General features: G+C 33.2%; 4 protein-coding genes across 4 annotated transcripts; all 4 read left to right on the forward strand.

The window, feature by feature from the left end:
• The first annotated feature begins 6,199 nt into the window (after positions 1-6,199).
• On the forward strand, positions 6,200-11,537 carry LOC130987905 (potassium channel SKOR-like). Its single transcript, XM_057911610.1, has 10 exons — positions 6,200-6,522; positions 6,597-6,885; positions 6,974-7,313; positions 8,404-8,699; positions 8,774-8,854; positions 8,928-9,026; positions 10,016-10,234; positions 10,301-10,489; positions 10,587-10,662; positions 11,104-11,537. The coding sequence occupies exons 1-10, from the start codon at positions 6,356-6,358 to the stop codon at positions 11,505-11,507; spliced, it is 2,160 nt and encodes a 719-aa protein (XP_057767593.1). The 5' UTR covers positions 6,200-6,355; the 3' UTR covers positions 11,508-11,537.
• Positions 11,538-15,575: 4,038 nt separating this feature from the next.
• LOC130987906 (uncharacterized) lies at positions 15,576-18,865 on the forward strand. The gene is made up of 2 exons (XM_057911611.1): positions 15,576-16,693; positions 17,546-18,865. Exons 1-2 carry the CDS (start codon positions 15,909-15,911, stop codon positions 18,684-18,686), a joined length of 1,926 nt encoding a protein of 641 aa, XP_057767594.1. The 5' UTR covers positions 15,576-15,908; the 3' UTR covers positions 18,687-18,865.
• Positions 18,866-19,169: 304 nt separating this feature from the next.
• Positions 19,170-20,592, forward strand: LOC130990050 (potassium channel GORK-like). Its single transcript, XM_057914248.1, has 2 exons — positions 19,170-19,204; positions 20,178-20,592. Exons 1-2 carry the CDS (start codon positions 19,170-19,172, stop codon positions 20,590-20,592), a joined length of 450 nt encoding a protein of 149 aa, XP_057770231.1.
• Positions 20,593-24,380: 3,788 nt separating this feature from the next.
• LOC130987907 (protein VACUOLELESS GAMETOPHYTES-like) lies at positions 24,381-26,200 on the forward strand. The gene is made up of 2 exons (XM_057911612.1): positions 24,381-25,228; positions 26,029-26,200. The coding sequence occupies exons 1-2, from the start codon at positions 24,447-24,449 to the stop codon at positions 26,150-26,152; spliced, it is 906 nt and encodes a 301-aa protein (XP_057767595.1). The 5' UTR covers positions 24,381-24,446; the 3' UTR covers positions 26,153-26,200.
• The last annotated feature ends 296 nt before the right edge of the window (positions 26,201-26,496 follow it).

The following is a 26,496-nucleotide window of genomic DNA, read 5'->3' on the forward strand; positions in this document are numbered from 1 at the left end:
GGACCCACAATTAATGTACTACCTCAGTCCGTCAAAAGTGGACCACTTTTACTATATCGGGCGTCCGCAAAGAGTGTACCACTTTCCTTTTATAGAAATGGTCCCACCATCCACTTTAATCTTTTATCCTTACAAACACTCTTTATTTACAAAAAAATCACTCAAAATTCAATCTCAACCACACATTTCATAAAGTGGTGGGACCATTTCTCCACTACATCAAAATCATCACCAATTTTATTAAATCCCGTGTCCAGCCAAAGTGGTCCACTTTTGGCGGACGGAGGGAGTATTGTTTATTAGTTGAGTGGAGAAAAAGTGTATTGTTTTGGGACCCACCAAATAAATATAAATAAAAACTTACTAAAAATGGATAGGCCTTGAGTTGGTGGACGTCCCAAAAAGGAAAGAAGGCCTTGAATTAGTGGACGGAGGGAGTAATACTAATAATTTTATAATATATTAAAATTATTATTTAAATGTAAAAAGGTTTATTGAGTTCAATCCAAAAATTCAAATTTTACAGGAAAGAAAAAATATGAACCGGACTAATTAATTATTATCCGAAAATTGGAATTCAAAAAATTCACAACTAAAAAAACTTAATTAACAAAGCTGAGACACCCAAAGACTCTCTTTTATGAGAGGTCTTGGGTTCAATCTCGCCTGCAAATGGTGTAGTTTTCTCACTTTTATGTGAGTAGTAGTCGATCTCGTTCGCGTACGATTATTTTTCAACTTTTATGTGGTGTAAAAGATTCGTCTGCATGCGAGTGACTTATTTGATTATATATGAGATATCTCTTGTAATAATAATAAAAAAAACCCTTCATTGACAAAGAAAAATCACGAAATTGTCGAAAAGTGGATCGCTATCGGGCATTATTCATTATTAATTAATGGACCCAATTCAATGGGACGCCTAATAGTAAGATACCCAAATTTATGGTGTTATATCATTATAAGATATTTAAAAGCGCTCGAATAAATTCTCGGAATAAATTGAAACGCTTGTCGCGGTAAAGTGTAATAAAGTTGGATAAATTACAACTTTCTTGACAAAGTAACAAAGGGTGTGTCATTAATTTGTACTAATCCCCCTCTCAAAAAATTAAATTATAAAAAAATTGAACTAATCCCAACTCAAAAAGAAAAGGAAAAAAAAATTGTATTAATATAATATTCTTATCCGGATTTATCTGAATAATATTCTCCAGCCACTAGTTTTGTCTAGTTCAATTACTTATTTAGTTCGCATAGTCCCCAAGGGGATACTAAGCGGTGTGACCTCCTGCGTGTGAACAGTGTGGTCCCGAGTTCAAACCCCACTGCTCCCCTCCAACTCCCCCAAGTAAAAAAAAAAAAAAATTAAACTTATTTAGTTCGCATATATCTTTTTTTTTCGACAGGGAAGGACTACCGTGAGAACATCTTTTAAAATAAGAAATAAGAACAATTTTAAATGTATGAAATTTATGTAGAACACGTATGAATTCGCTGTATAAAGGTATAAATTGCGAAAAATAAAGTTAATTTGCTACTTTTGAGATTCGAACTCAGGACTATGAATTCATCCAACATGATGATGAATCAACCGTAGATCTTAATGATCTAAGGACTGAAAATGATTCTTATTTTATATCTTAAGAAATGTACTTATTTTAGTTCTTCCCTCTTCGACGTAAGATAAAATAATCAAATCCGTCAATATTCATCCTGTAAATCTTAGAATTTTCATTTAACTTTGTCTGGCAGTAACAATTAAGGGTGAGTTTATTTTGGTGGTAATTTTTTTTATTATTGAAAATGATGGAGTACTTTTTTTTATGGTATGTTTACTAGATATGAAAAGATAAGAAAATGTTGGGAAATATTTTCACCCTTACCTTAAGATAATATTATCCTATATTTAAGAGAAAATGAGTTGCCCGAGAAAATTTTTCATTCTGCCCGAAGAAAATTTTCCACAAAATGAAAAATTTTCCATCATAGTATATATATAAACATATGAAAATAGTGAAAAATTAGTGAAAATATATTTTTTATCTCATTTTCCATCAAAGTAAACGCATCCTAACAAATGATGGTCGTGACACTGACTTTAGCCTCGGTTTAGAATTGAGTTAATTAATGATAGTAAATGTACAAATTATACTTAATTTTAATTTTTAATTAATTAATATATAAACTTTTTTTTTTTTAAAGTTTGATCCGAATTAAAATTTCGGACAATTGAATCCTACGTAGTCTTCTGAATTTTGTTGCATGACATTTTTTATATAAGATAGGTATGACAATCAACATAGAATAAAATATTTATGAATTCAGTTAAGGATATAGTTAATTTATATTTCATTCGTTCCGTAAAAGAGTATTACTTGGGGATGACACGAGTTTTAAAAAATATTTATTAAATAATATGTTAAATGAAGAATTAAAGAGTTCCACTACTTATTAAAAAAAATGAAAAAGTGTGGTTGATAACGTGTGAGGACATATCTCAAAAATAAGTGATACATTCTTATGAAATTGACAAAAATGAAATTGATTGTTGTAAATATATATATATATATATATATATATATATATATATATATATATATATACATATCTTTTTTAGTATAGGTGATGACCAAATCTAAACATAGACTTGTATCTTACTATAAATAGAGACACTTAATCTTCACAATAATATGTTTATGCAGATTTATCTTCCTACATTATTCTCTCTTTTTCTTACTTTACAACAAAAATGACATTTTTTTTATGGGACGAATGGAGTATATATCACTACAAGAAAATGCGGCTCTAACGACCGAAATTTCGGTCGTTAAAACCCAAAAATCGGTCGTTAATATTTTTAACGACCCCGTTTTTTTCGGTCGTTGTTTGCATCGTCGCCCGAGTTTTAACGACCGTTTTTTCGGTCGTTAAATTTAACGACCGATTTTTTATTTTTAACGACCGAAATTTCGATCGTTAAAAAGAGAAAAAAAAATAAAAAATAAAAATAAAAAAATTATTTTTTTTATTTTTTTAAAATAACGACCGAAATTTTATTTTTAACGACCGAAAATTCGGTCGTTAAAAATTAATAAAAAAAAATATTTTTTTTTTCGAAAAAAATAATTTTTTTTTTAGTGTATTTCTAATGTATTTTGACCTTAATTGCATACCATTTGACGAACTTCCCAGTAGGTCACCCATCTTACTTGTGCTCTAAGTCAAGCACGCTTAACCTTAAAGTTCTTTTCGAGTAGTCACCAATAGGGAACACTCGTATTATTGATATATATAGTACCTATTAATTCATTTAAACTCTAATTCAATATAAAATATCATTAATCATTCATAACCTTATAATATGTCGAGATAATAACTAAGATTTGTGGTGTCGACGAAACATTGACGATAAATATACGATCGAATTTAAAATAATAAAAAATTAATATTATCGTAATTAAAAAAAGAAAAGAAAATATGAGTATGAAAAATAACAATCAAATATACAACAAAATCAATATTAAATCAAATAATCAATATTAATAAAATTAATATTTGAAAAATAATTTTATTATTTTAAAATAATAAAATTATTAATATTTTGAAAATAATGAATCTAATAATTTAGAAAATCTAATAAGTCTAATAATTTATTATAATAAGTCTAATAATTTATTATAATAAATCTAATAATTTATTATTATTTGCAAATAATATCGCATTTTTATTAATAATCAATATTATCTATTTTTATAGAATAATATTATGAAAATAACAATCATTTCAAAATATTCTCTATAATTTGAAAATAATAATTAAATAGAAAATTAATAAAAAATAATTAAATATTTATATATATATTTATATATAATCAAAAAATAAAAATAAATAAAAATAAAAACGAAATTTAAAATTTTTAAAATTGAAAAAATAAAATTAACGACCGATTATTCGGTCGTTAATAAAAAAAATAAATAAATAAATAAATTAAAATAAATAAAAAAATAAAAAAATAAAAAATAAATAAAAATAATTTTAACGACCGAAAAATTCGGTCTTTAAAAAAAATAATTAAAAAAATATTTTTTTATTTAAAAAATATTTAAAAAATAAAAAATTTTAAAAATAATTAAAAAATAATATTAACGACCGAATAATTCGGTCGTTAAAAAAATAATTTTTTAATAAAAAAAATATATATTAACGACCGAATTTTCTGTCGTTAAAATTAAAAAAATAATTAAAATATAAAAAAATAATTTTTACGACCGAAAATTCGGTCGTTAAGAAAAATTAAATATTAAAATATTAAAAAAATAATTAGCGACCGAATTTTCGGTCGTTAAAAAATAAAAATAAATAAAAAATAAAATCGGTCGTTAAACGGTCATAAATCGGTCGTTAAGGCCGCAAAATTAACGAACGAAAATTTCGATCGTTAATTTCGGTCGTTAAACGCGTGTTTTCTTGTAGTGTATGATCCATGCATCCACATTAAATTTGATGCCGTGATTCACCTGGACCGAATTTAGAATAAATTTTACTCTGCAACAAGTGATTCACCTGTAAAGAATTTAGAATAAATACCTACTTATCCGCAATAAAATATTCTATAAATTAGTACTACGTTGGAGTTGTTTTTCTGCAGAATTGCATTTAATTTAGTGAAATAGTCTCTTTTTTTCTTTTTGCCTATTTTTAGGGTATAGTGCTTGTCTTATTATAAAAGTCTTAAATAATTTTTTTTTCTTATATTTATACCGAAGAAAGAAAATGACTATCAATTGTTTTACCAACCATGCATGACGAAGTAAAATTATCTATGTTTTAGACAAATGAGGAAGTAGTGTATTAAAAGTATGAAAGAAGATCCAAAAAGAAAAATATTTATTTTAATTTCCTTATTACGCTAAATTATGAATGTTTGTTACTAAGATACATCTTTATTTTACTTCATATAGTTGGCATATATTATTTCATATAACACTATCATTGGACCCCTTAATAAAATTCCTGAATTGCCACTGACTGTCGGCAAGAGCTTTCAATACTCTTGTGCCAATTTTGTAATCTTTGTAAAAATCTAGAAATTATTGTCTTTAGTTAATAAAATTCCAGAATTGCCACAGGCATTTCATGATAGTACCCTGCACAAATGTAGCTTATGTATTTACTTTATTACCCTTCACTTATTTTTTTAATTAAAATAAAGATATTCTATTAACTTTTGATAATACTCCTTTCGTCCACAAAACATATTTTTTATTTTTCATTTTCATTCTAATTTATTTTTAAAATAATCCCACTAACTATCACTCTTACCATTCTCATGTATTTACAAATTGTCACTAATGGACCCATCATTTTTGAAAATGACATTATTAATTATCATTACTTTTTCTAATTTGTGGGATCTCTTTTTCACTCACGAAATACACAACTTATTCTTATTAAAACTTATATCCACTCCTCTTAGGAAGATGTTTCGTGCATGAAAAAAGTACTCCATATGTTTTTAATCATATATCGTCAAAGTTAACATAATAGCTTTCTTTTTATGAAATATTATTTGCAAACTATGGAGAGTTAGAAAAAATGTGTAACAGTGTATTTTGAACTGTTACACACTTTTATAGTTTTTTTATTATTATTATACACTTTTGTGAAAAAAAATGGTGAAATACTTCTTCACAAAAGTGTTTAATAATCGCGAGGCATGTGGCGGCGAGGCGAAGAGAAAGAGAAAGTCGAACAGCAAGGCAGAGGCAACATTTCGAGGAGGTGAAGACGAAGTCGCACTGGAAGAAGATCGGTTGCGAGTGTCGCACCGTGACATGGCGCAAGTGTAGGAGACGACAACAGAGATAGAGAGAGCCGAGCAAAGAGAAGAAGAATATCTGGAAGCATCGGCAACGTAGTGGCGCTAGCAATGGTATTGAGCGGCGGTGGCGTAGAGCGGGAAAATTAGGGTTTGAGAGGGAGCCGCAAGTTCGGGGGAGGGTTTTTTTTCAATTTTTTTTATCTTCATAAATACTACTTCCTTCGTCCCACTTATAATGATACAATAGAAATGAGCACGAACATTAAGAATGTCGACCTATTAAATCATTTATATTTTGTGGGCAAAACACATTTTATATTAATATAGATTTATATATAATTCGAGGAAAGAGTGAAATTCAAGGATTCCCATGCACGTGAAGTGAATGAGAGTAAACAAATTACCCCTATCATGTCAACGCAACAGTGAACACCGCATACTCGTATAATTATATAACAGCAAAAAATGAAAATTATGATAGAAATGAATAAGTGAAACACAGCATAACCAAATCTGTAGAAGAAGAAGAAGATGGAGAGGAATAGAAACAGAGGAAGAGAAGAAAACGAGAAGGAATCCGAAGGCGATGAACAACGGTACAGCGTCGACCTTCTCCGAAACTACTCCACACAGGTTTCCTTCAGCTTCCGCCACTCCCAATCGCAATCGCACGAATTCATCATCCGCCCCGATAACAGGTAAACACAGAGAGAGAATTCAATCCAGTTACATCTGTCGCAGAAATGGATGAATTTAGCTGGATTTATCGCAGGTGGTACGTCGCTTGGTCGAATTTCATCCTGATATGGGCAATCTACTCCTCCTTCTTCACGCCGCTCGAATTCGGCTTCTTCAGAGGCTTACCGGAGAATCTCTTCCTCCTAGACGTCGCCGGCCAGTTCACCTTCTCCGTCGACATCTTCGTCTCCTTCTTCGTCGCCTACACCGACGCACACTCTTACTGCCTCGTCTACGACCGCCGCCTCATCGCTGCGCGCTACCTCAAATCTCGATTTCTCATCGATCTCCTCGGATGCTTGCCCTGGGATCTCATCTACCGGGTAATTAATTAAAAAACTCAATTTCTAATCGCAGCATTTCGATTCGGTTATCAATTCTCGTAAATCGTAATTAATGATCTGCGATCAGAGGTGCGGCGAAAAGGAGTTGGTGAGGTATATGCTGTGGATCCGGCTGAGCAGAGCGGTTAGGGTTACAGACTTCTTCGAGAAGATGGAGAAGGACACACGTGTGAACTATCTCTTCACACGAATCGTAAAGCTTTTCGTGGTGGAACTCTACTGCACGCACACAGCCGCTTGCATATTCTACTATCTAGCAACGACTCTTCCTGCTTCGGAAGAAGCTCATACATGGATCGGAAGCTTGCAGTTAGGCGACTACAGCTATACAAACTTCCGACACATTGATCTCTGGACGCGTTACATAACCGCGCTGTATTTCGCTGTTGTCACCATGGCAACCGTTGGTGAGTATCATACACACCATCCCATCGATTTTTTTTTTTTCTTTAGCGTTATTACGTGTAGATACACGAACTTTCAGTGTTTTCTGTTTTTTCCCATAATTTTTTTAATTTAAATACATGAATTTTGTGTTACTCTGATTTTTCTACTACGAGCAATTCCGATCGAACTTAATACTCTTCAAATTTTTCCCAAAAAAATTATTTCCATCATATTTCTCACTTAGGTGTGTTGTAATTTGTTTTGGTTAAAATTTGGGAAAATTGCATATAAATACACAAACTTTGCTCAAAATCCATATTTGACGTGAAGTTAGAATTTTACAATTAAATACACCAACTTTGTAAGTTGTTCAACTTTGACGCTGATTTCATTTCCGATGATCGGAAAAAATGACGTGAAGTTAGGACTTCATTTCAATTCGTTTTGTTATTTGTCCGGCGAACTAAAAGGCATGTGCCGGCTAGCCACGTAGGAGCTACGTCATTTTAAAATTTGGGAAAAATGAAATTGGCGTCAAAATTGAACAACTTACAAAGTTAGTGTATTTAATTGTAAAATCTTAATTTCACGTTAAATATGAATTTTGAGCAAAGTTTGTGTATTTACATGCTATGAGAAATATGTTATCATGAAATATTTTCTAAGAGTTTGTGCTTATTAGTTATAGTTAAAATCTTAATTCAAATTTTTTATTGTGTCGAGAAATTTGAAAGCGTTAATATAGTATTTGGATCCAATTTTTTTTTCTTTGAGTGAGTAATATGAGGAAAATGAATTTCATGGGAAAAATTATAAAAGCATGAAATTCACGGGAAAAACTAAAAAATGTTGAAAGTTCGTACATTTATACGCAAATAACTTAAAAAAATAATTAAGATCGTCTGTCGCTCATTTCACGTTGGCAGCTCCGGCGGACAAGTCAACATCAATTTGGGAAAAATAAGTTTCACATGGGAAAAATCAGACGAACATAAAGTTTGTGTACTTAGATTCAAAAAATAAAATTCGTGGAAAAAATAAGAAAATGCTGAAAATTGGTGTATTTCCTTTTTCTTATATTCAGAATTTTCTGGATTTGATTTGTGATAGGTTATGGTGAGATCCACGCCGTGAACACGAGGGAGATGATATTCGTGATGCTGTACGTGTCGCTGGACATGATCCTAGGCGCTTACTTGCTGGGCAACATGACGGCGTTGATCGTGAAAGGGTCGAAAACAGAGAGGTTCAGAGATAAGATGGCGGAGCTTATCAAATATAGCAGCAGAAACAAGTTAGGTAAGAGCATAGGGAAAGAGATGAAGGGCCATGTCCGGTTGCAGTACGAGAGCAGTTACGCCGACGCCTCTGCTCTTCGGGATCTCCCACTCGCTCTGCGAGCTAAGGTCAGGGACAACTCCTTCACACTCTATCTGATCCATATATGAAATTTTTCTGTCTACTAAGCTTAGGTTTGCAGATTTCGAACAAGTTGTACGAACCTAATATCAGACAAGTTCCTCTGTTTAAGGATTGCTCGGATGGATTCATCAAGAAAATAGTAAGACATATTTTGATTATTGCTTGCTCTTGTTGTGATTGCATATGCATTCAATGGATTGGTTGATGTGTAGGCGATCAAAGTGCACGAAGAGTTCTTTCTTCCGGGAGAAGTGATAGTCGAAGAGGGAACCGTCGGCGATCAGCTTTATATCCTTTGTGATGGCAAACTGGTAACGCTAACGGTGTTATATTTGATTGATAAATTTATTATGGGAAAATGAGAAATAATAAAAACATTTCTCCTTTCAAATGTCTCATTCCTTTACTTTTTATAAAAGAGAATTTCACTTTTTCTCACTCCTTCATTTCAAGGAGAGATAATATTATCACACCAAAAAGGAAGGGATAATATTATCACGTTTTAGAGTGAAAAAGAAGGAATGGAGTGAATGAAATTCTCATGATAAATTTATCAACACCAAAGAGAAGCACCCTACACGCCCTAAGACTATCTTTATCAACAATCTACACCAAGCCAACTTTTTAATAAAAAAATCATTTCTCTCTTCCGCATACACAACCTATAATTCTATAATCTTTATATTTTATCAATAACCTACTTCAACCTAAAAATAATTATATAAAATGATTATAAAATTAATTAAAAAATATTAAATAATGACACATGAAAAGTTGGTGCCACATGTCAAAAGCATAAAAAAGGTTGTAAAATTGTTGCAGAGTTGGTCTGCAATTTTTTAGATGACCAGTTGTTATTTTCACTCTATTTTAACATTTTGTTTTCTATTTTAATTTTGTCTTTTAGCTATGACTTGAGATGACCGGTCGTTAATAAACTTAGTCTAAGGTGCTTCTTTTGAAGGAAAAGGGTGGAAAACATATATTTTCACAATTTTTCTATTATATTCACATGTTATGGAATGATAATTGTTCTGGAAGGATAATTTTCTTGGGGCATGATGGAAAAAAATCCGAACAACTTTTTTCCTTTTTCACTCCAATTCATGATAATGTTATCATGGATATTGATGTGATAATATTTTATGTTTTCTACTTGAAGAACATGGGATAAAAAATGTGTGGATGATAAATTTTTTCCATATTTTCTCATCTCTCATTTTCTAATGAAAATTATACAATCAAAGTAAACGCACTCTAAAGTTAGAGTGGGAGTTTTGAGGTGCTAGGGTTTGCGCAGGAACAAGTAAGAAATCGGGAAGACGGGGAGGCGGAAGGATCTGTTCCGGTGCAGTATAGTTCAATAGGCGACATCTCCGTCGTGTGCAGCATCCCAGAGGCGCGGACAGTCCGCGCCTCCGAGCTGTCGAGGCTGCTGCGAGTGGACAAGCAAGCTCTCATACAAGTCATCCAGATACACTTCGCAGATGGGCGCATTATCATCGACAATCTGCTTCGCGTGAGTTGATCATCTCCAAGAAATCCTCTTTTAATCTCAAGATATCTGCAATTAATTAATGTGCAGGGAAGAGAGCATCATCTTCGGAAGAAGATACTGGAATCCGACATGGTTGCGCAGATCGAGAAATGTGAATCGGAGGTGGCGATGAGGTTGAACTGTGCGGCTAACGACGGCGATCTGCACCGGCTGCGACGTTTGGTGGAAGCGGGAGCAGATCCCAACAAAGTAGACTACCATGGACAATCACCTTTGGTAATTAATGTTTAAATATATCTATATATATACTGCAGATTTCGATCAACTTTTTTGGGAAAGAGTCTTATTATGCATGGTTTGTTGCCTCTTGCAGCATCGCGCTGCGGCGATGGGGTATGAAGACATCGTTCAGTTCCTCATTCAGATTCACGCCGACATAAATCTCCGCGGTAAGAAATGGATTTCTCGATATAATCAACCCCTCCGTGCGGGTTGTCATGTGCTTGGTTCGTGCAAAAAAATCCCAAAATTTAATAATTGGCCCATAAATGTCCTGCGGGCGCTGGGTGCAACGGTTATTAATTAGTGTCTTATTTTTACAAGTTTGAAAGTTATTGTCCTAATTTCCAAATCAACCTAAGTTATTGTCCTAAAAAACCCTCTGACTCTCATTTTATGCAGAGCATTACCACCCTTATAAATTTAATGACATGAAAAATTCAGATATTCCACATCATTAAAACAGCGTGACAAAACTTTTTTGACACCAGATATCACTAACTGCAGGCCAATTAAAACTGATGACATTCAATCAATTTATGAGAGTTTTAATTAATTGAGGTTTTGGGTAAAATATATTATCGCTAAGGGTGCGTTCTCTTTGGTTGTAGATAATTTTGGAAAGACGCCGTTGTTTGAGGCGATCAAGAAAGGCCACGGTGGCGCGGCGTCTCTGCTGGAAGAAGCCGGCGCGGCGGTACACGTGGAGAGCCCCGGGAGTTGTCTGTGCGAGGCCGTTGCCAGAAATGAGTTGGATTTCGTTACAAGGCTTTTGGCAAATGGAATGAATCCCAACTCCAAGAATTATAATCTTCAGACACCTCTGCACGTGGCTGCCGCAGAGGGCTTGTTTGAAGTGTGTTTTTTGCTCTTGCGAAATGGAGGCAGCGTCTTCGCAAGAGACAGATGGGGTAGGACTCCATTAGAGGAGGCTCGAGTAGGAGGAGACCATAAACTAGTTCAATTGTTGGAAGATGCAAAGCGTCGTCATCAGATGTCGGATTTTTCTGGTTAAATGGGTTTGAAAGAATGGAGGATTATTGGAGAATGGAGGGAAAGTTGTATATTTACCAATTTAATTACTATCCAATAACTTAATTTTAGTGAAAGTGGGCTAAAGCCGGCGATGCTAGATCAGAAACAGCTCAGTCGTCTGTAAGGTTGTATTTTCTTTTCTTGTAAATTTATTATCAGAAAAAAAAAAGATTAAAAAAAGGGTTAATCGCATATAATATCACGAACTTTGCCCGAAATTCATTTTCCCAACGATCTTTAAAAGTTCCATTTTTTTTATCAAATACTTTGACATTTATTCAATTTCCCCACGATTTTTTTTTTCGATGACTGAAAAAATGACATAGCAGTGACGTCGATTGAATTTTACACGTAACACTGACGTGGAATATATATGAATTTTAAATTATATATATTTAAATAATAAAAAAAACCTTAATTTCTTTTAATTTCAGGAAATCAAAGATTACTTTCGGCGCTAGAAAAAAAAACGATTGCCTTCCTTTCCACCACTTCTATTGAAGGGTTCCTCTCCAAATCAGTATGGAAGTCTTCATGTCAAGGTCTACCAAATCAATGGCGCCGATTGCTTCGTGTTTCCAGTCTTCCAAACCAGTGCGCCGATTGTTGGCGCCAGTGCTTCGCCCATTGGTGGCGTTGATTGCTGGCCGGTGCTTCGTCGGGAAATACGCCGATTGCTCGTGGTGTGACATAATCGCATATTTGGGTGGTTTTAATTAATCAAAGTAGAAACCGCGCCCAAATTCTTCATTGTTTTTGAAGTTTTAACCTTTGCTACTTGTTTACACATACAAATAATGAAATTAATTAGAGGGAGAACCAAAATATAAGAAAGAAGAAGACATCTTGTAGATTGAAGAAGAAGGAAACGAGAAAGAAGAAGAAGAGGAAAAATGAAAGAAAAGGGACGTTGCTTTTTTTTTTTTCTTTTTTTTTTTTATGGACGCTGCTTTCTTTTAATTTAGGAACTAGGGTTTTAATGTTTACACTAAACGCAGCGTTTCATTTATCGGAATGGCGTGTGCCGGCGAGCCACATCAGCGCCAAGTCGATTTCGATTTGAGAGGGAAAAAAATCATAGAGAAATTGAACAAATGTCAAAATATTTGATAAAAAATGAAATTTTTAAAAATCGTGGGGAAAATGGATTTCGGGCAAAGTTCATGATATTATATGCCATTAACCCTTAAAAAAAAATCTCTTTCTTTTTTTTTATAAAGAATTTCACCCTTTTCCATTCCTCCTTTTTATTCCAAGAAGGGATAATATTACCTCTCTTTGGAGTGATAAATTTTTCTTTTATAGAAAATGAAGAAAAAAAATGATGAATGTAATGGAGAATTGTTGTATTCCTCTTTTTTTCATAATATATTTACAATAAAAAGATAACACATCCTAATTGCATATAAATTAACAAATTTTTATTTTGAACATCAACTTTAAAATAAGATTACTCAACTAATAATTAAATAATTTTAATGCAAATTTTAAAGTTAGTATATAAAATGAAAATTTATTGAAACTTTTGTATTAATTTATATGCAATTAACCCTAAACTATATCAGGGTATTTAGCTAAAGCTTTATAAGCTTTATAAAAAAAATCTTACTTATATTTTTCTTCATGATCTTATAAATTAATAATTTTAAAAAGTAACCCTAGAATCTTTACAATTACATCTCAATCTTTTCTTTTTAATTAAGATTCTCTTTATAACTTATAAATTTCTCTAATTTATAAGTTCAATTATTTAAACATTTTAATAATTTATAAATATTCTTGACACATTATGTTTTATAAGTTCTTAAAATATTTTAATTATATGCTCTTAAAGCTTCTAAATGGTTTAATATCTACATCAAATGCATTTGTAGAGATCATATCACAATGTGATCATCTCTGTTACGGTCCATTATAATTAAATGATTAATTTGTGCTTTATAGGCCCTTTTTCGTTTTTAATACAACGTTAAGTACGCACTATAAAGATCTATATATTACACAATTTTTAATTTGATTTGATTTAAATATTTTATAGTGCAAAATGTACTACTTGTTCATACCTATTTAGATTACTTCTCATTTCTCAATATATTTGTGCTTCTCAATTGAACATTTTTATATATAGGGTCGCGTTCAGTTGAGAAGATGAACGACCCATGCTCATCAAAATATATTTTATCTAATCTAACGGTCAACATTTATTCACGCCATGTTCAATAAATTTTTATGTTGAACATATAGGGGGTCGAACCCCAAAACCCCCCAAAAATTACTTGTATATTTTGATGAACGTTCAACGAAATGACTGATATGTTCAATATAATTTGATGAACGTGGGCGTGTTCGTGTTCATGTTCTCCATTGAACGTGACCCTATAGAAGGAAGTTCAATAGAAAAATTAATGTTTGCAAAGAAAGGAGAAACAATCTCAGCCATTGATCATGATCTATCGAACGGTCAATAATTAAGATTAAATTTTGCATCCAGATTTTTGATGAACATATCGGTAATTGTGTTGAATGTATTCAGGTTTCGAACCCCAAAAATCTCAAACGCTCAATAAAATTATTAGTATTCAACAGCATTACTGTCATATTCAATATTTCTTAATTTTTTGTATAAGCTCATTTTTTTTTTGTGAAAACCAACCCTATATATATATATTCTTTTAAACTGAAAAGGAAGCTTGAAGCCCAACCTTAACGTCATATATATACTTCGTTTTAAACCAAAGTATCACATAGATGAGATCAAAGTGTCTTAATATACTTTTTAGCTTTTTCTATAGTACGTCGAGATAAAAATCTAAATAATTTATAATAGGGTTATTGGCGTAAAAATACACAAACTTTAGACCAATTTTAGTTTTAACATGAACTTTAAAAAGTGTTAAAAATATACTAATTTATTGATTGTAATAATTTTAACACGAATTTTATTTTCAATGAAATTAAAGCTTACTTAGTGCATGCCAAATGCCGATGAGGACAAAACGGATTATGGTAATTTTAACACGAATTTGAATTGTCGGATTATATTAAAATTACTACAATCAATAAGTTGATATATTTTTTGGCACTTTTTAAAGTTTATGTCAAAAATCAGAATTAGTCTAAAGTTGATGTATTTATGCGCTAATAACCCTTTATAATATCCAAAGTATAATTCTTTTCTTTGTGAAACTTTAAAGCTTCCATGGAATCGAAATATATATTACTTTTGTTACTAAAACTTAGTGTGTTTGGATTCAATTTTCGGAAAGTTATTACTATTGGAATAGAATTTTATAACTCACTTGCAGTCTTGCAGAAGAAAAGTAGCTAGACCATTCTCTTCCTTCCCATTTTTCTTTTTCTCATCCTTTCTAATAAGAGTTGCGAATCCTATATTCCTATGTGCATATAAAATATTATTTTATAAAGTTGGTTTTATTTAAAGTTTTGATAAGGCGAATGGTTGTCTCATTTTCCGTTGGCAAATAGTTAATTTTATATAAATTAAATGACATAAGATTAATCTAGTTATATTTAGTGTGTGTGGATTTTATTTATTTTTGTATAAGATTATACTCCTTTCTTCCAGCTTATAACGTCTCAGTTTTCTTTTTGAGACGTCCCATTTATTAATGTCTCAACTAAAAAATGACATAAATTATTTTATATACTCTCTTATATCTCTCCTCATTTAATTTTTCACAACTCTTTCTATCTTATCTACATTTTTTTAATTTGCGTATCCATTTTTTTGGGATGCTATGAACGGGACCGAGGGAATAGAATTCTTTTTATTTATTTAGAGTTCTTTAAATTCCAAAATGTTTATTTAATTCATACTCCTATATATTCATATTTTTCATGTACGTCTGGCACTTTACATCAAGCTAGCTAGTATTCCATAATGATGCCATTCGTAATCCACTTAGATATCGTAATATGCAAACATCGACCAGTTCAATTATTAAAAAACAAATTTAAAATAAGAATATAGAATATTTGGTAACACATTAACCAAGAAAAGAATGTGTGATGACCCAATTCATTAGACTAGGTATAACTTAAATGCCTTATGTTTATGCTTTAGCTGACACTCCAAGTTTGCATGATTCGATTATTACTAGCTCAAAAGTTCTGAAGTATTTTTAATACAAATTTTACATTATTTTTCCTTTTCCCTTTCATATATGATAGATTTCAAAATTGAGAATATAAAGTTAAAAACCATATGTATATAGTCTGGGGATTGTTGATATATTGTACAAATGGGATTATTGTGTAATAAAAACAAAATGTATTGAGGAAAAATACACATCAATTCCCTCTATATATATAGTATTATCATTCTGAGAGTGATTAGTGATAAGAAGAGAGGGAAAAAAGAATGTCGAGAGAGAAAGAGGGAGAAATGGAGAAGGAGAGTATTTCTCATATGTTTCATAAACACCCGCTGAGTTTGATCCCCAACTCCGCCATGGAAACTGATAATTATTGGAGCACTTGGTGTTATGGTTGTATGAGATACTTTTTAGCAGGAGAGGCAGGCTATGGATGCAGCCAAAAGTGTGGATTTGGTCATCTATTACACAAAGAATGCATGGAGATGCCGAGAGAGATCCGCCATCCTCTCCACCCTTCACACTCACTCACACTACAACAAGATTCTTCATCTTATTATGATACCATTGGATGTGCAGTTTGTGAATGGTATGGGCGTGGGCTATTCTACAAATGTAGTGGGGGATGTGAGTGGTGGACCCACTTGGGATGCACAGGGGGTTTTGAAGCAGCAATAGTTGATGATGTTCCAACAATGAAGCACCCAAGCCACCCCAAACACAACCTCATATTTTCCAAGAAAACAAGGTGGTGCTCCTTCCCCTGCGATGCCTGTGGTGCCTCTCACAAAGGGAACTCCTACATCTGCACCCTTTGCGACTACTGGATACACGAGAGCTGCGCACTCTTGCCGGTGTCTGCGCACTTCCATCATCATCGCCCCGACCACGCTCTCTCACTCGCTTTTAATCCGCCATATGAGTACATCTTATATGAGTTTGTGTGTGCTATATGCAGCGGACCTTTGCCATTGAAACGTTGGGTCTATCATTGCCAGCTTTGTAGATATGTCGTCCACATCAACTGCTCCTCCATCTCGCTTCCTAATTCGTAATACTTCTTACCTTATTTACTTTTTTCTCAATGCATAATTTCTTTTTATTTTCTAAAGTGGTATTGTTTTTAGTTTGAGAGTTAAATTGGTTTTCCCCATGTCATTATTACTCCTCCAGCATATATGATCCTAAGGTAATTAAATGCATATCAATATGTCATTTGAGCTTTGTCTACGATTATATTTCTCTTGCATTTGTATTATTTACTATGGTGTGTGTTATGAATTACAAAAATTGTTGAGTTTTATATTTATGCACAATGATAATTTAATGTTCAAATTTAGTAAAGCTTTGTTCACAGTTATTTCCACCCAATAAAGAAGATTTAAAGTTAGGTCACATTATGAACTTTGTTATATACTTTGAGATAAATGGAAGAATTTTATATGAAAGTTTCTCCTATTGTGGATGTTTTATCATCATCATTAATGGACTTAGCTTTGTCCAAGTTAAAAGAAGATAATGAGCTAGTCGTGTGACTACTTTTTTTAATAATGTCGTGATGTAATTTAAACGATGATATGTTAGGTTATAACGTTATTTCTTTGTAATTTTAATTAAAAAAAATCTTAAGATTTATTAAGTGGACCCTACAGAGTAAAAAGTCTAGATCCGCCACTGAAAATAGAACGTGTTGTATGAATTTTTTTTATTTTTTTTAACTTTCTTTGCTTCAATCACATGTAGATTTAAGAATTTGCATGATACTATTTTTGGTAACTAGCTAATTCACAATTTACAATAAAAATTTAAAAATTTGTGAAACAATTGAAATTTTTGTCCTGTATTAAATAGAAGTAATAATTAGAACATATATAATTTTGTGCTATGATTAATTTTGTTGCAGATCTAATAATGAAAATGCAGTTGCTGATGAGAAAGACATTACAAAGGGTCCAATAGATGACATATATGAGGAGATTATCAGACCATTCGTTAAGAGAGTGAGAGAACAAACTTCCATCCCTCAGAAGACCTGTCATAAACATCATTTGCTAAGCTTTACTACATTTCCATCTTCATCGCCCCCTTCATCATCTCATCATCACAACCATGAAGAAGAAGAAGAAGAAGAAGAAGATTACGAGGAAGACAATAATATTCTAGGATTGGAACTAACATGTGATGGATGCACATTGCCTATACATGAAAAGAAGCAAAGAGATGATGATGAGTACGAGAATGGTTACATGAGTTGTGATGAATGCAAATACTTTCTCCACTTGTCCTGCTTTAACTTACCACCACACCTCCATTCTCACCCCATCCAAAATCACAATCTTATACTTCGAAATGCTGGCAAGCTAACAGATTGGGCATACTGCAATATTTGCGAGGCTTACACAAATGGGCTCTTTTATACTTGTACCAAATGTGGCATTAATATAGACATCAAGTGTGCTTCTCTGCCCAACACCATAAAACATGCAGCTCACCCACAACACAATCATCTCATGAATCTAGTCACGGACAATCGCCGGAACAATTTTTGTGGTGTTTGTTATGATATTATATCTTCAAAGCATGGATTTTACAGATGCAATAGCTGCAAGTTTTGTATGTGTGGTGAATGTGTGTTGCTACCAGCACAAAATAAGCATAGATTGGAGAAGCACCGATTGTGGTTGACATATGATGCGTATGTTAATCGTCCCGGTGAGTTCTACTGCAGCAGCTGCGAAAACCAAATACATCCGAGGAGGAGGATGTATTATTGTCGAGACTGCGATCAGTCTTTTCATTCTACATGCATTCCTGGTAGGTCGGGTAAGTATAGAAACATCAAGTATGGGATGCAGCAGTATGTGATTCCCACTCTTCATCACCCTCACCACCCTCTTAGATTTCAAATCATAAGCAAGAAAAAGCGTTGCGACCTATGTCATGATGATCGTTATGATGAGCCTGGATTTCAATGTGTGTCATGCTACTTTGTCATGTGTTGGTCCTGCACTAAAAGGCACAGGGATGAATTTAAGGCCATCTGATTCACAACATTCACATCCACCTCAATCTCTCCTTTTAATTGCTTGTATTTATGGGCTAAATGTGTGTTGTTGCGATTTAAGTGATGAGTTGTATACATGTTAATTTACTCTTGGTCTTGTAAGTCAATACTAAATAAATTTTTTACTTATAATTAAAAGTTTCATATATATAATTCTTGCTTATATATACTGGCTAAATGGTGCATGCATGGGCATGGGGCATAGAGGTGGATGCAGGGAGAGCTAGAGTCTTCCCCAACCGAAGAATTTCTCAAATTTTGAGTTGGTGCTATAAGATTTTGAAAGTTGATAAAAAATGAATTTTCAATTTTTTAGGGCATATTCGATGCTTATCATTTTTAAGTAGAAAAAACATATATAATTGATGATCGAAATCATGTAGTTTTTGTTACTTTGTGAAGTTATTACACAATTGGTTTGCTTAATGTTGATAAAATGATATAACTGAAGATAATAGGATTGATGAAGGAAAACCTACGCGCGTCTGCACAATTCAAGTGGGTAGGTTCTGTATATTTTTATCAAAGTGAATATTTTTGGCTTACGCCTTATCAAAATATTATATTTTTCTCCCTTTTTATCTTGTGTTTACTGCTGAAATAGAAATTTTATTAAAACGAAATAAAAAGAGAACCCTACACCCAAGAGAGCACAGACGCAGCTGAGGGCCGGGCCTCATTAAAACCTTTTTAAGGTAAATCAACCTTTTATCATGTGTTTACTAGATATAAAAATATTATAAAATATTGAAAAATATTTTTACATTACATCTAAAGATAATATTATCCAACATTAGAGAGAAAATGATTGAAAATAGGCTGTCTGAGAAAATATTTCATCTTGTCCAGAAAAAATTTTCTAGCATAATAAACATGTAAAAATGATAATAAAAAAAAATGGTGAAAATATATATATTTTTTTCTCATTTTTCATCAAATTAAACGCACTCTTAGGAAAAAAATTCTAACTACTAGAATGAAAAAAAACCAAGAATCATTTGGATATAAGGAAATCCCTATCAATCACTTTCAACATCTCCTACGAATTCCATTGGCAACAATTGCACATTTCATTTTAATTGTCTGTAAATTCGTGAAATTTCATTTTTTTTTTCGGATGTTTCCCACAATTTTTTAATATTACATAGTAATCCACCACTTTAAATTTCTTCTTAATATTTCCGTGGTGACAAAATTCAGCCAAATTACAAGGCAATCACACTAATGATTGAACCTTCATTTCTTGGGCGCAAATGGTAATCTAATGAACTCTAATCTATTAATTGATGGTTGGAGATTCTTTTTGACTGATATATTTATAATCTTGCTGGGTCTTGAAAAAGAAGAAATTTTGCCGAATCTTATCACTGCGAATACATTAAGAAGAAATTTATAAGTGATGGATTATTATGCAAAAGTAAAATTCTTGGGAAACATCCGAAAAAAAAAATGAAACTTCATTAATTTACAGACAATCACTCAAACTAAACGGCCCATATTTCTTGGTTGAGGCGATCAAGAAGGGCCACGGTGGCGCGGCGTCTCTGCTGGAAGAAGCCGGCGCGGCGGCACACGTGGAGAGCCCCGGGATATGTCTGTGCGAGGCCGTTGCTAGAAATGAGTTGGATTTTGTTGCAAGGCTTTTGGCAAATGGAATGAATCCCAACTCCAAGAATTATAATCTTCAGACACCTCTGCATGTGGCTGCTGCAGAGGGCTTGTTTGAAGTGTCTGTTTTGCTCTTGCAAAATGGGGGCAGCGTCTTCGCAAGGGACAGATGGGGAAGGACTCCATTAGAGGAGGCTCGAGTAGGAGGAGATCATAAACTAGTTCAGTTGTTGGAAGATGCAAAGCGTCGTCATCAGATGTCGGATTTTTCTGGTTAAGGGGTTTGACAGAATGGAGGATTATTACAAATGAGATCCTCCGTCTCATAATTTAGTGTGTACCACCGTATACCACTCTTAATTTATTATAATTTATGATTATTTTCTTCAATTTTAATTTATTATGCTTTAATATAATATAAAAATAATTTTTTTTTAGTATAAAGATAATTAATAAGGGTTAATTAATAATTTATATTTATTTGAATCAATAATAGATTGTTTGGGTTAATCAATTCAAAGTTAGAATATAGTATAATTTTTTTTAAATTTTAATTTTTTGCGATAAATATTAATTAGAGTTCATAATATAATAATAATAATAATAATAATTTTTTTCATAAAAATAACTATAAAATAGAGAGATTATGAGTGGTATACGGTGATACACACTAAATTGTGGTATAGAGGATATCTCATCCGAAATTAATGGAGAATGGAGGGAAAGTTGTATTTAGCAATTAATTATTGTCCAGTAACTTAATTTTAGAGAAAGTGGGCTAATCTGGCGCAAATGGAATCCTCTGTCCCACAATATAGATGGTGTTTGGTTGATTTATAAGTTCCTAGAAAATAAGTTCATCTACACTACCTTATTTTCTCATTATCTTATAAGTGCAACACTCATTTTACAAAAATAATTCAACTATGATTTTTTATTTTCATCATATATCATTCTAATTTCATCTATTTTCGATTTGCTCTCTCTAACTAAACATTCTCTCTAGCTTATAAGCTTAATTATCCAAACACTTTAATAACCTATGAGCTTTGCAGAAACTGTATCTTACAAGCTCTTAAAACATCTTATAAGCTCCAAGAGCTTATAAGCTCTTTAATATAAGCTTAGTCAAACACCCTCATAGTGTGACATACCGTATATCACTCTTAATCTCTCTATTTTATAATTGTTTGCTATAAAAAGAAAAAAAAAATATTATATTATGAACTCTAATTAATATTTATCACTACAAAATAAATTTGAAAAAGTATATATCCTAATTTTGAATTAATCAACCCAAATAATTAATAATTAATTCAAATAAATATAAAAAACACAATTATAAACCCTAATTGGATGAGTGAATCCTTGTTAATTATCGTTTTATTATATTAAAACATAATAAATTAAATTTAAAGGAAAAATAATTAAAAATCATAACAAATCAACACTGGCATATAGTGGGATAAACTAAATTATGGGATAGAGGAGAGGATCCCATTTGAATCTGACAAGGCTAGTTCGGGAATAGCTCAGTCGTCTTAAATTTCACTTTTCTTCGTATTTTTTTGTTTAAAGAATTTCACCATTTTTTCGTTCTTCATTTTCATTCCTTTTTTTTTTTAAATTTCAATAAAGAAAATATTATCCCTATTTGGAGTGATAAAATTCTCTTTAGAAATGTGAAATTCTCTTTTATAGAAATGTGATAAAATTTTGACGTCGAATCATTTCAAGTTATAAATTATAAGTATGAATTTAAAAAATAAATTAATAATTTATTTTAATAAAATAGCATTCAACATTTTATTGAAGAAAGTTTTAAAAGATAAATAAAATTATAGTAATAATAGAAAATGAAGGAAAAATATGATGAGGAATTTAAATGGAGATTTTTTATCCTTCTTTTTCTCATAATAAATTTATAATCAAAGAAAACACATCTTTTATTTTTTGAAATTAAAAGAGGTATTTGAATATAATCAATTATGCAATCTGCACGCAGGCGTGACCTCACCACCAACCAAACGGTGGGAAAATATCACCACGCGCATTCAACACCAAACAATACAATACTGCACGTAGGCGGGAATACACCACTTAATGTGCATGGGAAAACATCACCACACGCAGACGGGATTAAACTCAAGACCTCTCACAAAGGGGAGTGTTTGAGTGCCTCAGTTTTGCCACTAGAGCAAGGCCTCATTGGCAAACAAAACACATCAACTTTAAAATCTTTATTAAAATTACTCATTTTGCAAACTCACTCTTTTTTTGGCGTGACAACATGGCATAAATATATTATAAAGTTCTATATTACACAATTTTTAATTTTATTTGATTGGGTTAAGATGCAGATAGGCCCCTTAAGTAGAGGCCCTTATAGCGTTTCACTCATCTTACTCACTGTGTGTGCAATTTAGCCCCTAAAGTACCAAAAATCGAACATTTAACCCCCTCCGCCCTAACTCCGTCAGTCCACCGTTAGTTAAACTTTTTTTTAAAATTCAAATCCCTTCCTCCGGCGAGGCCAGCACCCTTCCTCCGGCGTCCGATGCCCCTCAAGAACGGCCAAGCAGCAGAACCGGTCGTCGAAGCCGCGCTGCCAGAATTCGGCCGTCGAAGCCGCGACACCAGGAGCAGCAGCTACTCTGACTCCCAAACCAACAGCAACATACAATCCAACAACTCTCTCCTCACCCTCTCCTCCATCTCCCAAACCGGCCGCCGAAGCCGCGCTGCCAAAATTCGGCCGTCGAAGCCGCGAATCCAGGAGCAGCAGCTACTCTGACTCCCAAACCAACAGCAACATGCCAACATACAATCCAACCTCTCTCTCCTCACCCCTCCCCCATCCATCTGCCTTCGTTTTCTCATTTGGATTTGCAGCGGACTGGTTTGGAGATTCTTGCTCACCAGTTCTTGAATCTTGAGAGGGCAGATTGGATCTTAGTCCTAGTCCCCCATTGGCGTCATCTGCCTCTCCGACGCCCTCCTCCGCCACATCCTCTCCCTCCCCACCCCGCGCCCATTCCACGCCCTAATCTTCTTCGACGTGCACCAGCTCTACTCCAAACCCGAGCTCTCCTTCTCCACAATCAAATCTGAATTCGCCCTTTTCCAATCTAATAACCCTGATTTCAAATCCAAACTCTTCTTCTCCGAAATCGATTTCCAGGAATCCCAATCTTCCTTCGCCCTATTCGGTGTCAACTCCCTTCCACACATCCGTCTCATCCCGTTGTCCGCATCCGACGCCAAGACATATTCCGTTCAAATCGCTGCCGATTACTCGAGACTAGCCGACTCCATGGTCGAATTCATCGAATCCAGAGCTAAGCTCACCGTCAGTCCCATTTTCGAAATTAAAATAAATTTCTATTAAAATTAAAAAAAAAGGTTTGACTAACGGTGGACTGACGGAGTTAGGGCGGGGGGTTAAATGTTCGATTTTTGGTACTTTAGGGGCTAAATTGCACACACAGTGAGTAAGAGGAGTGAAACGCTATAAGGGCCTCTACTTAAGGGGCCTATCTGCACCTTAACCCTATTTGATTTAAATATTTTATAGTGCAATTTTTTTCGCATTTCTTTTTTTCTTTTAAACTAAAAAGGAAGCTTGAATTTGAAGCCCAACCTTCATGTCATACTTTGTTTTTAACCAAGGTATATATATCAAATAGAGATGAGATCAAAGTATCATCATAATGCTAAAACTTTTTTAGCTTTTCTCATAGTACATCAAAATAAAAATCTAATTAATTTATAATATCCAAAGTATAATTAATGCATGCTTTTCTTTGTTTATGAAGGCTTCTACTTTAAAGCTTCCACGGAATCGAAATATTTCTTTTGTTACTAAAACTTAGTATGTCTGGATCACAAGATATCGATGAGAATTCTTCAATTTTCGGAAAGTTACTATTAGAATAGAATTTTATAAGTCACTTGCAGAAGAAAAGTAGCTAGCCCATGATTCTTCCTTCCCATTTTTCTTTTTCTCATTCCTATTGTGTAATAAAAAACAAAATGTATTGAGGGAAAATACACATTCAATGCCCTCTATATATAATATAGTATTGTCTTTTCGAGAGTGCAGTTAGTGATAATTAAGAAGAGAAGAAAAAGAATGTCGAGAGAGAAAGAAGGAGAAATGGAGAAGGAGAGTATTCCTCATATATTTCATCAACACCCGCTGAGTTTGATCCCCAACCGGGCCGCGGAAACTGATAATTCTTGGAGCACTTGGTGTTATGGTTGTTGGAGATACTTTTTACCAGGAGAGGCAGCCTATGGATGCAGCCAAAAATGTGGAATGAATTGGCTATTACACAAAGAATGCATGGAGATGCCGAGAGAGATCCGCCATCCTCTCCACCCTTCACACTCACTCACACTACAAGATTCTTCATATGCCGCTACCAGATCATGTGCAGTTTGTGAGTTTGTAGCGTATGGGTTGTTGTACAAATGTAGTGGGGGGTGTGAGTGGTGGATCCACTTCGGATGCACAGGGGATTTTGAAGCGGCAGTAGTTGATGATTCAACAATGAAGCACCCAAGCCACCCTCAACATCAACTCATCAAGAAAACAAGATGGTGCTCCTTCCCTTGCGATGCCTGTGGTGCCACTCACAAAGGGAAGTCCTACATCTGCACCCTTTGCGACTACTGGCTACACGAGACCTGCGCACTCTTGCCTGTGTCTGCGCCCTTCCCTCATCATCGCCCCGACCACTATCTCTCACTTGCTTTTAATCTGCCATATGAGTACATCAAATATGAATTTGTGTGTGCTATATGCAGCGAAACTTTGCCAATGAGACGTTGGGTCTATCATTGCCAGCTTTGCAGATATGTGGTCCATATCAACTGCGCCACCAATACATCCTCCCTCTCACTTTCGAATTCGTAATTTTCTTACCTCAATTATTTTTTTTGCATGCATAATTTCTTTTACTCAAAAATTATAAGCATATATATATATATAGAGAGAGAAGGGTTCAACAGAGAAGCTAAATATTGTGGAGAACAGAGAATTCGTAAAATAAAAACGAACAGATCTATAATTTTAACGAACAGATCAATGTACCGCATGAACAACAATTTGCCCCGGGTTCGAATCCTGCTGGTGGCGAGTTTTTCTATATTTTTATTAAATACGTCTGTTCATTACTTATGTTGATCTGTTCGTAAAATATATAGATTTGTTCGTTCTCTCGAAAAAGATAATTCTCTGTTGAACTCAACCCTATATATATATATATATATATATATATATATATATAGGGAATATATATATATATATATATATATATATATATATATATTTAATTGACACTGAGCATATATACTTCTATTACTCATCCACCCTATTGTTAAATCCAATTAGATTCATCATATGATTTAGTATTAATCTTTAATTACAGTTTAGTAATCACAGTTAAAATCAAGGCGGATGCACCGTACGTTATACCAGAGTGTGTCTAGCTAGCTAGCAAAAGAGTACACATTCTATGAAATTTTCTTACTTGGATTGCTTTCAAAATCACATGCAGATTTAAGAATCTGCATTATATTGTTTTCGGTAACTAATGTATAAGATCTCCATATATAGTTTATAATAAAATGTTTAACATCTTTAATTCGCTAAAAATTAATTTTTTTTGTCTTGTGTTAGAAGTAATGTGTTATGATTAATTTTATTGCAGATCTAATAATGAAAATGCAATTGATGATGCGAAAGACATTACCAAGGGTCCAATAGATGACATATATGAGGAGATTATCAGACCATTCGTTAAAAGAGAGAGGACAAATTTCCATCACTCATGATCATGACAATCAGAAGACCTATGAGAAGTACAGGTTCCCCAATCACCCTCATCTTGTCACAGCCCGCCCTAACTAAGGATAGTTAAGCCGAGTGATCTACGACTAGGGATGGGGTTAAAGAAGAAGGGGAAGAAAAGGGGTGTCATTTATAGCCGTAAAACTTACTCATCTTAATAAAACTCGTCATTTTTATTCATGAATACTCAATTGAAAATAGTATATGAAAGACAGCATAAAACTTAATTAATATCATTAATCAAGTTATACATCATATGAAACCATTCTCTTAAGACTCAAAGTATGACATATCAACAACATCTTGCGGCGGAAAGTAGCTAGACATA

Source organism: Salvia miltiorrhiza, chromosome 6 (genome assembly GCF_028751815.1).
Source record: "Salvia miltiorrhiza cultivar Shanhuang (shh) chromosome 6, IMPLAD_Smil_shh, whole genome shotgun sequence".
Classification (NCBI taxonomy): domain Eukaryota; kingdom Viridiplantae; phylum Streptophyta; class Magnoliopsida; order Lamiales; family Lamiaceae; genus Salvia; species Salvia miltiorrhiza.